The following is a 16994-nucleotide window of genomic DNA, read 5'->3' as shown; positions in this document are numbered from 1 at the left end:
CCGTGTTCTTAACTATATTTTGGAAATCACCATTACCTTGATTACTTTGATGGTTAGCTGATAAGGACAATGAAATCACTCAACTATACACTTTTAGACGATTGTGCACACCATCATATCTTAAGGCCTTTAGATCTCAAGACCACCTCGAAGTTGACCACCACCATGTGTGTCTCATTCCATGCATGACGGTTCCAGCCTACAAAACTTAGCAGCCCCACCTCCAAGACTAGTCTAGATTCATAGCCACACAATGTTGTTTAACACATTGAGTTATGAGCTCACCCGTGCTGATCGAGGACTTGGGTGCTCTTTTGATCTTATCTAAATATTTATAGTCCATGTTACACTCCCATGATCCATAGAACATCAACCCATTTCTTATTGAGGACTTGGGTGCTCTTTTTATTTTATCTAATATTTATAGTCCATGTTACACTCCCATGATCCATAGAACATCAACCCATTTCCCATGCTAGGGATGTAACAGAATGGCTATATCTCACGATACTTTTGTTGCCATGCATGTATATTAAACCTTTCACATATGAAATTTGGATCCTTACCCAAAATTGAATTATGAGCCTTGTCATTCTTATAAGCACTATATACACATCAGGTAGCCAGAAGCCTTGTCACCCTTATAAGCATTATACTCTATCACTCATGATAGCTCTCAATGTCTTCTTTTATTGTTTAGAAAGTGAGCAACTAGGTTTGTACTCATTCATAGCCCCTCGAATGTGAATCAAGGAGGCCATCCACCATTGCTTGCAACATTAGAATTTGAGGTCATGCTTTCCCAATTATATCAAAAGTTGGAGCCAATCCAAGCTCATGAAGGGTGGGCAATCTCGCATGTCCATCTTTTTTTGTTCGTACATGAAAAGATTAAAAAAATGTGTTTAGTAGTGTTGCATTATAGGAGAGGGTATCGAAAGAAATGCCATATAGGCTTTGCACCTCGGGGGTGATGGGCAGGGATTGAACCACCACAACGCCCATGAAAAATCCACTCAACCCTCAAACCTTTTTTGTTTTTTTTGTTTTTTTGTTTTTCGAGCTAGGGTCGTTCTGAGACTCGCATAAAGAAAAAAAAGTTCACATGGATGTGCTCTAAGAGGGGACTATGAGTTACAATATGCTGTCATATGAGCTCAAACCTCGTATAAAGAAGAAAAGTTCACGTGGATGAGCTACGAGGGGATGTCGATGAGCTATGAGTTACAATGTGCTCTCGTATGAGCTATGGTGCAAAATTCACTGTCTTCATGGTCTTCTGTCACAGGGTCGGCAAGCAACAAAGGTCGCTGGCTAGCCATGGTTATGGCGACCTCGATGACGCGTCTTATCCTCTTGCCGGCCCATAATAGTCACCGATGCCATGTCCATGTCCATGGACATACCCACCAGCACCCGCCGCCGCCGCCGCCCGTCTCTCGTAGACCCCCGCCTAAACGCCTTCTGCCTATCTCCATCACTCGCCGTAGCCTCTCCTCCGCTCTTAGGCCTCCCCCCTCCCGCAAACCCATCTTCATCTCAGACACCATCCAACTCACAGACCTCGAGTTCAAGATCTTCAACACGCTCAAAGCTTTCCTCCTGCACTACAACCTCAAGACTCAGCTCAGAGTTGCTGGTGGATGGGTCCGGGACAAGGTACCCCATTTTCATGCATTCTGCTGTTGGTATTCGCAGGGTTTTCTGTGCAATTGCTATAGGGTTTCCTGTGTAATTGCTAACTTCTTACAATGGGTGACCTGGTGCAACTGGGTTTTCTGTGCATTCGTAAAGGGTTTTTGTGGTAACCATAGAGTTGCTATACTTTGGAAAGATCAAGGCAACAGTCCTCCCATTTGTTTCTCTCCCCCCCCCCCACCCCCAACACGCAACCACCACCACCACCACCACCACCCCCCTCCCACCCACCCACACACCACCACCACCACCACCACCACCACCAAAACCCTCCCACCCACGAATCCTCCCTCTCTCTTCGACGTTGAGATCCCTTAGGGTTTCTTGTGCGGTTGTCAATGTCATGTCTTTACATGCATTCTTGCGTTTCTAGAATCTAATTGCTTTATGGTGTCTTTTGTTGCATACCAGCTTCTGGGCAAAAAGTGTGGCGACATCGACATAGCTCTTGATGACATGCTTGGCAAAACTTTCTGCAGAAAGCTTTTTGTGTACTTCCGCCACGTTGGTATGGAGACAAATGGTTTCGGTGTTATCAAGAGGTGCTTGCTTTACTGTTTATCACCCTCATGGAGCTATTGTTTTGTATTCTTGATTAAGGACAGCCTTCAAGGCATCAGCTATTACTTTAGTATGGCAAGTCAATGATGTATACTTAAAAGCATTTATTGTGATGATTGCTACAATGAGAAGGTGACTGCTAGTGAAAATTCAAATTCTCTCCCTTTCCTTTACTATTTTTCAAGTCTAGCTCTAGCCTAAGGGGCTTAGAAAGGAGTTAAATTGATGAATGGCTGGAACTTAAGAGATAAGCCAACAACAGGTTGACTATTTCCCTTTGGACTTTGTGTGGATAGTCAGTGTGGCTCCATGAATCCTGGGTCTATGGGATGCTGGGGGTCTTTGAGATGTCGTGAGACAAGTCCATGCCCATTTTGTACCTTAAAGCAAAGCCATTCAGTCTCCATGGCATGCCACAAGAGGCCATAGAGCCACCAATTGCTAGTCACGTGCCCACCGCGAGGCTTCTTTGGACTACCAACCAACCATAGGACGAGTATTATCTTTCCTCGGGCAGAAGCTATCCCTGTCCACATCATGACCTAAAGGAAGCCAACTGCATCTAGATGCCCCACCAACAGAGACCATCTGTTCTATCTGGACGGATATTATCCACATGCTTCACGGTCACTTGGAGCGAATAAGCAGGCGACTTGGAGTGGATGCAGCATGGCTTGTCGGCACATGCCCACAACTTCTTCATCTTTTTCCCCCAATCAGCCTCCTTTAAAGAGCTGCTAGCCATGGAGGGAGCCCCTTCCCTTGCTACATTATATACTCTACCTCTAGAGAAAGTTGTGGTCTACTCCCTTCAAGAGCGGCCAGCCATGGAGGAACCCCCTTCCCCTCTTTTGGCTATATTGTATAGTTTACCACATTTATTCTACTAGTTATAAGATCTTTTCTTATTTAAGAAACAAAGACCTTAATGGTTTTCCAGACTTCAAAATATCCACAACATCTAGCTTGACTTTTAAATAAGTTTATAGATTGAAGAGTGGAGTGGAGTGGAGTGGGGTAGAGTAGAGTGGAGTAGATGGGGAGGGGGAGGGGGAGGGGGAAGGGGGGAATAGTAGTTTAGACAAGGGTAGGGGTATTTTAACTGTTATGTACCTAGTGCTCACTGCTAATCCTCGAGATTAGTGACCTAATCCAAAAGGGTTAGGGGAGCCTTGGGATTAGGAGAAAGCAAGCTAATACGAGCGACTAAGGTCATTTGCACTAGCTATTTATAAAAGTTTGGTTATTTACAGCAGTGGGCACTATGTAAGTGAAACACGGGTTATTGTTGTCATAACATCGCAGTCATTGTACATGAGTGGAGAAAGGGGGGTTGTGATGTTACGACCCCCTTGTAGCATTTATATGTTAGTGATGTGTGGACATATGTGTGGATGCATGCTAATAATCTATTGGTGTCTACGTAGTACGGCATTAGAATTCACTTTGTGCCCAAACAAGCATGCAGATATGGGGATTTATTCATAAATGGGTTAGGGAACTTTTCTCTCTTTAGGAAGTTTTTCCCCCCGAGCATATGTACACTCTTATGAGTGTGTAAGTGACCTTATCATGTCACGTGTGTGGTAGAGCATAGATCAGCATGTTGGAGGATTGGCATGGATTTGTGGGAGTCAGGCCTTCGCCCCTGGCTCCGGGGTGGTTTGAAGCATAGAACCTAAGATTGGGAGGTGAGCTAGCCTGCACCCCTCTTAGGGGGTTTGTACTAATCACTTGTGTTTTGCGTTTAGGAGATCCTGGGATTGTAACACTTTGTATTAGAGCGGCCTAAATGTGGAAGGTATCTCGATGCATAGGAGAAAGTCTCAGTTAGCTTTTCTGTTTTGCTTTTCATGGTTTTGCAAGAACCAGATATTCTCTATGCTTTTGTGCTAAGGTTGATTCGATCGATACTCATTGAAGGTACACCTCTACACCATGCCTAAGTTTTCATCTCAAAAAAAGTTTAACGACAACCTCATGATCTCTATTTGGGGCAAGATTGCCATATTTATGGTAGCCCTAGAATAATGGGAGGAAGTAAGAGGGCAGATTGATGTGGTGGGCTAACGTGAAAGTCCTTTAGGTGGGAGTCTGGTTGTGTCAAGGCGGCAGGAGTAGGAAGGAATCGATCACTCGACTTAATCTTATGTCTAAAGGGGGTCTTGTATGGAGTGCCTAGTGCTAATCCTCGAGATTAGTGGCCTAATCCAACAAGGTTAGGGGAGCCTTGGGATCGAGAAACTAATACGGGCGGCCAAGGTTATTATTAATAAATCCATGTGTATTGGCTACTTATAACAGTTTGGTTATTTATAGCAGCAACAGGCACTATATAAGTGAAACATGGGTTATTGTTGTCATAACCTCACTATTAGTCAGAGTTTGACCAAGACTCCGGCTACGTGTGTGGTAAGCATAGATTGGCATGGATATGTTGTAGTCAAGCCTTAGCCCTTGGCTCAGGGGTGGTTCGAAGCATAGAACCTATGATTGGGAGGTACCTGCACCTGGACAGAAAGACCCTATGAAGCAGCTAGCTTGCACTCCTCTTAGGGGGTTTGTACTAATCACTTGTGTTTTGTGTTGAGGAGATCCGAGGGATTGTAACATTAACTCTTTTTTTAAAAAGAAAAGAAAATATATTAATTAAAGGACAATCAATGCACTCTATAAAAAATAGAGAGTAGAGGGCATCTAGTTCAAATGTGATTACAACTAGCAAGTCACAAAGACTGCATGGATAACAAGAAAAGCATTGCCAACTTGCAAACTTGCAAAGTCACAAAGACTGCGCAGATAACAAGAAAAGCATTACCAACTTGCAAACCCTAAGGGCTGCACCTAGAGCTAACTAACAGAATGCAGTGGAGTAACTAGACCAAACAACGGCTGAACCAAAAAAGGCTTCGTTTTTGCAAACCATCTCCCACTTCATTGACAGGGTGCAGGTAATCCTTAGCAGCTTGAAGCTGCTACATGTAGCTTGGAGCTGCTACATGGAAGTCTGCCTGTTGACTTATCCAGTGACTAGTGACTGTTAGCAGTCATCTCCTGTCTGTGCACTATGTCAGGGCCTCTTGGAGCTGCTACATGGAAGTCTGCCTGTTGACTTATCCAGTGACTGTTAGCAGTCATCTGTCTGTACACTATGTCAGGGCCTCTGTGTGGATGTGCCCGCCCGTTTTTGGTGTCTTCCCATTTTTCCTCACTCTCCATATTTTTTCCCATTTTTCTAGAGCTGTGTGTGATCTGGTGCTGCCCGATTGTATCCAATTGCTGGCCGACTACAGATTTGCTAGCCGACTGAGTTTTTCTATAGGTCGTGGGCAGCAGTCGACTGATTCTGAGCTGGCTGATTGGATATTTCTGGTCGTGGGCTGCTGTCAGCTGTCTCTGAGCTGGTCGACCAGCAGCTAGGGCCCATATAAAATGGCCCCTTGCACACACACTTCATCGTTGTATATTTCCGGGATTTATTGGTGTATATAGCAAAGTTACACTAACTTCTCTCTCTCTTTCATTTGTGTATTGCTCTCTACAGCAGTTGTCTTCATTTCCGCTGGGCATTTTTCTGACATCGTATGAGAGCCCCAGGTGGCTTGAAGTTTGGAGACAGTGGGACATTGAGGCTTTGCTGATTGGAGATTGTTTGGGCTGTACGGGACTTGGAGATCGGGTAGAAGGCGGCCATCACCGTTGGACAGCCACCTTGCATTCTATTTGCAGCCTCTTCTTCTTCTTTTTCCCACCCACCCTCCCTTCACAAGACCTTGTGAACCCTTGAGATGGCAGATTTGCTTGAGATGGCTGAGAAGCACGTGTAAAAGATCTCGACACTCCTCACGTTCCCGGTGGACTGACAGTTGGATGGGAACAACTACGGCATATGGAAGGTAATGATGGAATCTGTTTAGGAGTCGTATGACTTGGTTGATTTCATTGTTATGGGGGTTCCACGGCCGGAGTTGGAAGACGGGGAGTTACCCTCTATACGGAAGGAACGGGAGGCACAAGCACAATTATGGGATCGTGTTAATGCTCGAGTCCGTTCTTTCATCTTCCTCAATTGCACACCACAGGTGATCAATCACATAAAGCATATGACGTTGGCTAGAGGGATTTGGTAGCATTTGGCTTCTCTCTACAACAACAGGGTATCACCCATGAAGCGAATCTCCTTGGAAGTTTAGATGCGGGTGATGAATCCTGCAAAGTCGTCGACGATGCGAGAGTACATAAACAAGCTGCAGGCTCTTCAGTAGGAAGTTCTCCAGGCAGGGAAAGAGATATCGACAGAGGATATGGCCATAACGTTGTTGTCACATTTGCCCTCTCAGTACTTAGCCTTTTACTCCTCTTTGATCACCAGTGACAGGCTCAGCACCATCACATGGGAGGAGCTTGTGCCCATGGTCTTGGACCAGGAAGAGCGATTCTCAAACCCTCCACAGGGCGGAGGTTCTAACTTCTGAGGCCTTGACTGGCCAACGGTCGAAAGGCCATAACAACAACAACAACAAGGGCAAAGGGAAGTCTTCATCGAAGAAGTCTTCTGAGAAGAAGCCCGATTCAGATCGAGAGAAACTGAAGGCCGAGAGGACATGTAATGATTGTGGCGAGAAAGGCCACTATTGGAGAAAGTGTCCCAAGCGGACTGGGAAGAGTGCTGATTCTTCAGCTTCAGCTGCAAAGACTCTAGCCTTTGTGCACTTGGAGATGTTGGACACCGATGCTTCATCTTCTTCGAGCGAGGAGGTAGTTGGCTTCACCGCAAAGGATACTCGGGAATGGATTCTTGATAGTGGTGCTTCCAGGCACATGAATCCTTCTCGTGACTTCTTCCAAGATCTGAAACGGCAGTTAGGTCGCATTTTCATTGGCGGCAATTCCACCATACCGATACACAGTGAGGGCCAGATGGAGATCATTCCCGATGGCAGAGGGGGGAAGCATTCCTCTCGTGTTCTTTACGTCCCCGCACTTGGTTTTCATCTGTTGTTGTTAGTGCATGAGGTGTGCAAGATTGGCTTTCGGGTGGAGTTTGAGGAGCATTCTGTTGCTCTACGGGACCGTGAGATTGGCCAGGTTGTTTGGGAAGGCGGCGTGGAGAATGGTATATACAAACTCTCCGCACTCTCCTCTTTGACAGGATTTCAGATTGGTGATTTGTGGCACTTTCGGTTTGGCCACTTGAATGTGGATGCGTTGTGGCGAGCTTTCCGGGACCAGATGGTGGTTGGCTTGCCAGATGTCGGCAGCAGGCAAGGACGTTGTAGTTCTTGCATTCGTGGTAAGCAGCACAGGGAATCTTTTCCGAAGCAGGCTTCCAGGCGAGCTTCGAAACCTTTGGAGTTGGTACACACTGACTTGTGTGGACCTATGCAGACAACATCCTTGGCAGGTTCTTTGTACTTTATGCTGCTTGTTGATGATTGTAGCAGATTCACATGGGTTTATTTCCTTTCACAGAAGAACCAAACTTTTGCTCGGTTCAAGGAGTGGCATGTGATGGTGGAGAAAGAGTCTAGCTTGCAGATAAAGACTCTTCGGGCTGACAAAGGAGGAGAATTTTCTTCCAATGCATTCATGCGGAACATGGCATCAAGCGGGAGCTGGCCAATACAGGTTCGCCGTCAGAGAATAGAGTAGTTGAGCCTAAGAACAGGACTGTGGTGGAGATGGTGAGGATGATGCTGGAGCATCGTGATCTTCCTCGTCCACTCTGGGTGGAGGCTGTGGCTACGGCTGTCGATATTCTTAACCGTTCTCTGACGACTTTAGTACCGAACATGACTCCCTTTGAGGTGTATTTTGGCAGGAAACCTGATGTCTCCCATTTCCATGTGTTTGGGAGTGATGCATATGTTCACATTCCAAAGAAGCAGAGGGGGAAGCTCAACTCAAAGTCCCAAAAGCTTGTCTTTGTGGGATATAACACACTTTCCAAGGGATACATGTTGTATGTGAAAGAGTGCACAGAGCAGAAGCAAAGTGGCACTAGAATGTGCTGAACAGAGAGTGCAAGAGAGAGAGAGAGATGGAGAAAACTATGCTGAATATACTGAAGCAAAACAGTCCCAAGCAAGAGACACTACAAGTCTCATAAGTGAGGGAGCAAAATATGTACAAGACTGAATGAATAATGAGAGGCCAGCCCCACCTATTTATAGGTGAGGAGGGTTGGCCGACTGGAGCTGAATATGCTGGCCGACTGGAGCATATGAGCTGGCTGATTGGTAAAATACCAAAAGGGCTGGGAAAAATCCCAGAAAAATATGTAAAATAGGGGTGGCCAGCCCACAATCAAGGGCCATACAAATGGGACCAAAAGGACACCAGAAATGGGCAGAAACTGTGGATGAATGTGCTAACACCCCCTCTCAGCACCAGATGCTGAACATAACTCCGAGAAGCCGAAGAAGTCGTCCTCTGTCAAAGACAAAAGAAAGCAGCAACAACAGGCACCAGGAAAGCTCCACAAGCAATCTCCAGCAACTCAGCTACAAAAGTAACAGAACAAGCTGCGAGTTACACTGTTCTTCTAGAAGAAATCAACCATGAAGGTTGCATGGTGCTACTCCAAATATCGGTGCCAAACCCAAATATAAACATAGTGTCACAGGAATCCCTAGAAGCCTGTAGCTCCAAGAAGATAATGTTGGCATTATCATCTCCAGATTGGGCATATATGTGCATATTTCATGCTGTATCTGGCCAGATTTATGAGGCCATGCATTCATCTTTTTTTAGATATTTTTTTGCTATTTTTGTCTATTTTTTAGACATTATTCTAGTATTTTTTTGCATAGTCGGCTAGCCCACTGTTTTTATATTGGCCGACCAGCTCTTGTCCAACCTATAAATAGGTGGCTTGGGTTAGCATCATTAGCACATCGTTATTCAGCTATTGCTGTTGGTTGTATGCACCTACGGGCAGCCCTCGTGCTCTACTTCAGTAGATAACAAGTTTTCTACTTCAGTTCTTTTGCACGGGTGTTTCTTTGTAAGATCTATTTGCTGTATTTCTGATTTACAACCATTCTTTCAGATAATACCCTCAAAAGAAATAGTCCATCTGCTCCAGCTCTGTACCAAGAGTAGCCAAATGCTGTATAATAGCACCCTCCTCGAAGGTCGGCATCGCTAGATGTAAGAACTCAACTGCCCCCTCTGAAAACTGATGTCGGGACTCCATAGGCCCAACCAAATCCATATCCCAATCCTTCAATCCTTGGAAGTACCACTGTGCCCCAGGCACGGTCACGTACACGCCTGACCACAATCCAAAATCCTCACACAAAGTAAGGGAAGTAGGAACATTCACAGTAGTGGTAACTGAAGTAGTAGTAGCCTTCTCAATAGCATAACACAGCGTAGAAGCAGGCTCCTCCATAGAAGGCAAAGGGACCAGCAATACGTCCTGGTCACTGGTTGTCGAAGAAAGAGTCGGAGGCGAAGCAATAGGAGACAAATCTCCCTTAGAAGCTGTGAGCAAAGATAGCCCACTGTCATCTTCAAAAACATTACCAGAGATATCATCTTGGCAAGGAGAAGTATGCACAGAAACTGAAGGCAAGGCAACAGGAGAAACAAACTCCTCAGATGCAATGAGCAAAACTGGCCCACTATCCTTCTCTACAGGAACATCTCCAAAAGAAGTATCCATAAGATCACTGGCTGCAGAGCACCCAGAAGCAGAAAGCATCTGCTGATCATTGGCATCACCATACAGGTCACAAAGCAACTGCTACACAGAGAAAGTAGAAGCATCATCAGGAGAGGAAAAACGCAGCAAAGGAAGCTGCTGTCCTGAAGAAAACAGGCCGCCTATGTCCAATCTCCACGTCGAAAAGAAAATGCTGATCAAAGAGTACCTAATGGCTGTGTCGGTGAAGCCAAACTGTAGGCGAAAAGACCAGCAGGTGCTGTTCAGAAAACGCAGCATCATATGTACAAGACTGAATGAATAATGAGAGGCCAGCCCCACCTATTTATAGGTGAGGAGGGCTGGCTGATTAGAGCTGAATATGCTGGCCGACTGGAGCATATGAGCTGGCTGACTGGTAAAATACCAAAAGGGCTGGGAAGAATCCCAGAAAAATATGTAAAATAGGGGTGGCCAGCCCACAATCAAGGGCCATACAAATGGGACCAAAAGGACACCAGAAATGGGCAGAAATTGGGGATGAATGTGCTAACAGTATGATCTAGGGAGGAACGATGTTGTCGTCAGTAGGGATGTGGTTTTTGATGAGCATGTTCCGGTTTCTGTAACTTGGTTGAACACAATGCTAATTATTACACTTAAATACACTAAGATGTGATGGACACTTGCTCAAATACAAGAAGTAAATTGCTGAATTGACAGGAGACACACAATGAGCCGAAACGGCCGACCCCTCCCTCAAATAAAGTATATTGATCTTGGGAGAATCAAGTACATAGTGTCATGGGCATTTCTGACAAGATCTCCATACCAATGCATATGAATCGAGTATTGCAAACAAGTGGTTGTCGATGTAGACTTGCAACCCACACAACCCTCTTAAGTGCCCATGTTCCCTACCATCTTCTCTCTATTTTTCCACCAACACATGGTAGCAACAATCTGCAAGAGAGCACGTAGGACAAGAGAACACTACACAGGGTATGTGATCTTGTAATCCGGTTCCTCCCTCCTGCTACTTGCTTCCATATTTAAGCATTAAAGCTTACCAATTGCAAGTAGAGTCGATGACAGCGGAAGTCTTCGCAATGGAAGTCCTTGGAGTGATGGGATCTTCAATTTGTCGCATTTCTTCGTGAGACAAAAGTCTTCAAGAGGATGAAGGGAACCTTGGGAAAGCTTTTGTTAGAAGTCATCTCCTGTCTATTTGTATACACCAGGGCCTTTGTTGTGGGTGTGCCCGCCCTTATGAGGTGTCTTATCATTTTTCCACACTCCCCGTATTTTTTTCCTATTTTTTTCCATTTTTCCTAGTGGTGGGAGGGCTGCCAGATGATGCCGGGAGCACCCCAGTGTTGGCCGACTGGATCTTCATCAGTCGTGGGCTTCAGGGCTGCTGGCCGACTGGTTTTCATCAGTCGTGGGCATCAGTATGCTGGCCGACTGCATTTATGCAGTCGTGGGATTTTTTTCTCCAGTCGTGGGGACTCTTGCTGCTGGCCGACTGCTCTCTATGAGATGTATATATAGCCCCTCAGCCCCCACCACTTTCTCATTCAGTTTTTCCGGGATCTTGTGTATAGAGAAGAGTTTACACACCTATCTCTCTGTGTTTCTTGTGCTGTTTATTTTCTGCAGTCTACTTGCTCTTGTCTACCCAAGTTTGGTTATCATTTCCGTTGCATATTCTGACATGGTATCAGAGCCCAAGGCTCTAGGAGATCTTGGGCGTTTTTCTGAGCAAGAGGGGGAGCAACAGGTTGCTGATTGGTGGACTGTTTCGGGCTGAACGGGAAGAGAAGGTGCAAGAGGAAGGCGGGCAAAGGTGCTGGACAGCCACTTGCAGATTTTCAGATTTTTTTTCCCACCTACCCACCCTTTCAGGTTACTCTCCGCGATGGCAGATTTATTAGAGATGGCCGAGAAGCACGTGAAGATTCCGACTCTTCCCACGTTCCCAGTGGATCGTCAGTTGGACGGGTCCAATTACGGCATCTGGAAGGTCATGATGGAGTCAGTTCTGGAGTCATATGACCTTGCTGATTTTATTATCATAGGGGTGCCACGGCCGGAAGCTGAGGAAGGGGAGTTATTATCGACGAGGAAGGACCGAGAGGCACAGGCACACATGTGGGATCGTGTCAACGCCAGGGTCCGGTCGTTTATTTTCCTCAATTGCACACCACAAGTGATCAACCATGTGAAGCACATGACGCTTGCGAGAGGCATATGGGAGCACTTGGCTTCTTTGTACAACAGGGTGTCACCCATGAAACGGATATCCTTGGAAGTGTAGATGCGGGTTATGAACCCTGCAAAGTCTTCGACGATGTGGGAACACATTAACAAGCTGCAGGCCCTTCAGCAGGAAGTCCTTCAAGCTGGGAAAGAGATATCATCCGAAGATATGGCCATCACGTTACTTTCCCACTTGGTCAGTATTCTGCTTTCTATTCCTCGTTGATCACGAGTGGCAGGCTCAGCACCATTACTTGGGAGGAGCTTTCACGAACCCTCCTCACGGCGGAGGTTCAGAGGCCTTAACTGGCCAACGGTCGAAAGGCCGTAATACCAACAAGGGCAAAGGGAAGGCTTCACCGGAGAAGTCTTCTGAGAAGAAGCCAGATCCAGAACGAGAGAAGCTGAAGGCCGAAAGATCTTGTAATGATTGTGGCGAGAAAGGCCACTACTGGAGGAAGTGCCCTAAGCGGACAGGGAAGAGTGCTGATTCCTCAGCCTCAGCTGCGAAGACTCCGGCATTTGTGCACTTAGAGATGGTGGACTCCGATGCTTCATCATCTTCGAGCGAGGAGGCAGTTGGCTTCACCGCGAAGGATACCCGGGAATGGATTCTCGACAGTGGTGCTTCCAGGCACATGACTCCATCCCGTGACTTCTTTCTGGATCTAAAACGGCAGTCAGGTCGTATCTTTATTGGCGATAACTCCACTATTCCGATACATAGTGAGGGCCGGATGGAGATTATTTCCGACGGCAAGGGGGGCAAGCATGCTTCCCGTGTTCTTTATGTCCGTGCTCTGGGTTTTCATCTTCTGTCAGGGCATGAGGTATGTGTGGAGAATGGCATCTACAAGCTCTCTGCACTCTCCTCATTGACAGGCTCTCAGGTCGGAGATTTGTGGCACTTTCGTTTTGGCCACTTAAATGTGGATGCTTTGCGGCGCGCCTTCCGGGACCAGATGGTGGTTGGCTTGCCAGATGTTGGTAATAGGCAAGGACGCTGCAGTTCTTGCATACGTGGAAAGCAGCACAGGGAATCCTTTCCGAAGCAGGCTTCCAGGCGGGCTTCGAAACCATTGGAGTTGATTCACACTGACTTGTGTGGACCACAGCAGATACCATCCTTGGGAGGATCTCTCTACTTCATGCTGCTTGTTGATGATTGTACTAGATTCACGTGGGTCTACTTTCTTTTCCATAAGGACCAGGCTTTTGCTCGGTTCAAGGATTGGCACGTGATGGTGGAGAAAGAGTCTGGATTTTAGGTCAAGAGTCTCAAGGCTGACAAAGGAGGTGAATTCTCCTCGACTGTATTTTTCCAGTTTTGTGCAGATCATGGCATCAAAAGGGAATTGGCCAATACCGGATCGCCTTCGGAGAATGGAGTTGTTGAACGTAAGAACAGGACTGTGGTGGAGATGGCGAGGACCATGCTGGAGCATCGTGATCTTCCTCGTCCACTATGGGGTGAGGCTGTGGCAACGGCTGTCCATACCATTAACCGCTCTCCGACGACTTCTGTACCCCATATGACTCCATTTGAGGCATATTTTGGCAGGAAACCCGATGTCTCGCACTTCCGTGTCTTTGGGAGTGACGCGTATGTACATATTCCAAAGAAGCAAAGGGGGAAGCTTGACTCCAAGTCCCGCAAGCTGGTATTTGTGGGGTATAACTCTCTTTCCAAGGGATACAGGTTCTATGATCCAGAGAGGAACGAGATTGTTGTCAGCCGGGATGTGGTCTTTGACGAGCATGTTCCAGCATCCACTGTCGAGGAGCCGCCACTTCTTGGAGATCCAGAGGAGTCTGATGATGATTCCCAGTCTACTACTCCAGTTGATCCACCTCAGTCATCACAGGAGGTTGAGCCCGCAGCTGGAGTTGAGCCCCCGCGACCATAGGAGGCTCCACGATCTGTTCGAGTACCTAGGTGGTTGTTAGACACCCTTCGGGAGTCGGGTGTCACGGAGCTACCCTCCGAGTGGACCACAGAGGACGGCCCTCGAAGATCACATCGAGTCCGAGATAAAAGCAACACGGCGGAGCTTCTTCAGGTGAACTATGCTTTGATGTCTCGTATCATGCCCTTTCACAGGATACTTGGAGGAAAGCCATGCAGGTGGAACTTGATGCCATCGAGAAGAACAACACTTGGGAGTTGGTACCGAGGCCGTCGAAGCGGTCAGTCATTGGTGTCAAATGGGTCTTTAAGACCAAGTACGCGTCTGATGGGTCGGTGGACAAACACAAAGCCAGGCTTGTGGCTAAAGGTTATGCTCAGCGGCCAGGCATCGACTACGAGGATACCTTTGCACCGACAGCGCGGATGACCACGATTCGGACCGTTCTTGCCCTTGCTTCTTCTCAGAGGTGGCCCGTGTACCAGATGGATGTAAAATCTGCGTTCCTTAATGGTGACCTGCAGGAGGAGGTGTACGTTGAGCAGCCTCCAGGCTTTATTGTTCCAGGATCGGAAGGGATGGTTTACAGGTTACGTAAGGCCTTGTATGGTCTTAAGCAGGCTCCCAGGGCTTGGAATCAGAAGATTGATTCCTTCTTTATTCGAACTGGATTTCAGAGATCGGTTGCAGATCCAAACCTGTATCTCTTTCGGGAACGCGGCATGGTCACACTTATCATCCTTTATGTGGATGATCTCATTCTCACCGGCGGTCATGTGGAGCACATTGGAGTGACGAAGGCTGCCTTGTCAAAGGAGTTTGAGATGACCGACTTAGGCTTACTCCACTTCTTCTTGGGATTGGAGATCTGGCAGACCCAAAGGGGGTTTTTCGTCTCTCAGCAGCGGTATGTTCATGAGTTGCTTGAGGCCTTTGGGATGGAGAATTGCAAGCCTATTACTTCGCCGATGGACCCGAATACAAAGTTAACCGTTACAGATCCTTGTGAGCCAGTTGATGCCTCGCAGTACCGGAAGTTGGTTGGTTCATTGATCTGGTTGCTGAACACCAGATTGGACTTGAGCTTCTCCGTGGGGCTGTTGAGCTCTTTTATGCAGACGCCATTGAAGACTCATTGGGACGCAGGATTGCGGATCTTGCGGTATCTGCAGAGTACGAAGGATCTGGGACTCTTTTACAGAGGAGGGAATGGAGTCAAGCTCCAAGGTTGGAGTGACTCAGATTGGGGAGGAGATCCAGACACGAGGAGATCTACTTCAGGATACACTTTTACCCTCGGCTCAGGAGCAGTTTCTTGGAGCAGCAAGAGGCAGCCTACTATTGCCCTTTCTTCGACAGAGGCAGAGTATCGGGCTGCTTGTGGTGCTGCTTGTGAGGTTGTATGGCTGCGGAGGCTGCTAGGCGAGATTGGGTTTCCACAGAGGGAGCCCACAGTCATCCAGTGCGATAACCAGAGTTGTATAGCTATTGCTCGGAACCCGGTTTTCCATGCCCGGACCAAGCATATAGAGATACAGTATCACTTTGTACGTGAGAAGATCTTGGCGGGTGACATCTTGCTACTTTATTGTTCGACGGAGGACAATGCGGCGGACCTCTTCACGAAGTCTCTACCTTAGGCTACGCTCAGGCGGCACTCCAGCTCCCTTGGGTTGGTTTCACAGCCAGGAGCTGAGAGGGGGTGTTAGAAGTCATCTCCTGTCTATTTGTATACACCACGGCCTTTGTTGTGGGTGTGCCCGCCCTTATGAGGTGTCTTATCATTTTTCCACACTCCCCGTATTTTTTCCCTATTTTTTCCATTTTTCCTAGTGGTGGGAGGGCTGCCAGATGATGCCGGGAGCACCCCAGTGCTGGCCGACTGGATCTTCATCAGTCGTGGGCTTTAGGGCTGCTGGCCGACTGGTTTTCATCAGTCGTGGGCATCAATATGCTGGCCGACTGCATTTATGCAGTCGTGGGATTTTTTTCTCCAGTCGTGGGCACTCTTGCTGCTGGCCGACTGCCCTCTATGAGATGTATATATAGCCCCTCAGTCCCCACCACTTTCTCATTCAGTTTTTCCGGGATCTTGTGTATAGAGAAGAGTTTACACACCTATCTCTCTGTGTTTCTTGTGCTTTTTATTTTCTGCAGTCTACTTGCTCTTGTCTACCCAAGTTTGGTTAATCATTTCCGCTGCATATTCTGACAGCCCCTATGGTTCAACTTGAGAAAGGAGGGCTGAAATTAGGGTTTCCAACAAAAAGACCAGAAATTACAGCAATAAAGAGAGCTGTTTTGCTGAATTTCAGTCATTGGGAGTGTGTAGGAGAGTGATTAGCATCCGGAAACACTCTTGGAAGCTTGAGAAACACCTTAGCAAGCTTGGAAATGGAGTTGGGAAGGAGAAAGTGCAGAAAATGCAGCACAACAGTCCTCAGGAAGGAGGCGCCCATCTCTAGAGAGAGGAGGAAGAGTGAGGTGGAGAGTTGTCCAGTGTAGGTGTCAAGCAGGTACATCAGTGTGTGTGAACACCGGGCTGGTCATAATTTATAAGTGAGTTTTGGTCGCCCAAAACTTAATGAAGTGTGTACACACTCACTTATAAATTAGTGCTAACTCCTAAGGTCAGGTTTATGACCAATACTTACCACCTGTCACACACATGCCACATAACCATGTCAGCAGACAGTTTCACACGCACGGTTCGCGGGCGGGCGTCCCCTTACCCGGAACTACACATCGGTCAAGTAAGCATGAAAACAGCATGCAATTTCAATTGCAAGCAAGCACATAAAGATGCTTTGCAATGCAGCATTGGTATGGACAATCCCCGTTCATGAGACTATACCAAAATAGACGTGCTCCAGGCAAGTACACGAGGTACCGGACCCAATGGAACACCAATCCACCAAGCA

The 16994-nt window shown here is 47.1% G+C and overlaps 1 protein-coding gene across 3 annotated transcripts in view; it reads left to right on the top strand.

The window, feature by feature from the left end:
- Nucleotides 1–1111: 1111 nt before the first annotated feature.
- The window catches only part of LOC147615191 (CCA tRNA nucleotidyltransferase, mitochondrial-like), a 106137-nt gene continuing 90254 nt past the window's right edge, over nt 1112–16994 (top strand). For 2 of the 3 annotated variants that reach the window (XM_086779219.1, XM_086779218.1), the window contains exons 1-2: nt 1112–1659; nt 2110–2240. In XM_086779219.1, the coding sequence (XP_086635345.1) occupies nt 1249–1659; nt 2110–2240 (542 nt within the window). In that variant the 5' untranslated portion in view covers nt 1112–1248. Of the gene's footprint in view, nt 1660–2104; nt 2241–16994 lie in introns of those variants that run through there. The other variant, XM_086779220.1, reaches the window with a different exon arrangement.

This window comes from Cibotium barometz, chromosome 40 (genome assembly GCF_041138505.1).
Source record: "Cibotium barometz isolate CiBa-2024 chromosome 40, ASM4113850v1, whole genome shotgun sequence".
NCBI lineage: Eukaryota > Viridiplantae > Streptophyta > Polypodiopsida > Cyatheales > Cibotiaceae > Cibotium > Cibotium barometz.
This window is presented reverse-complemented; position numbering and strand designations above follow the sequence as displayed.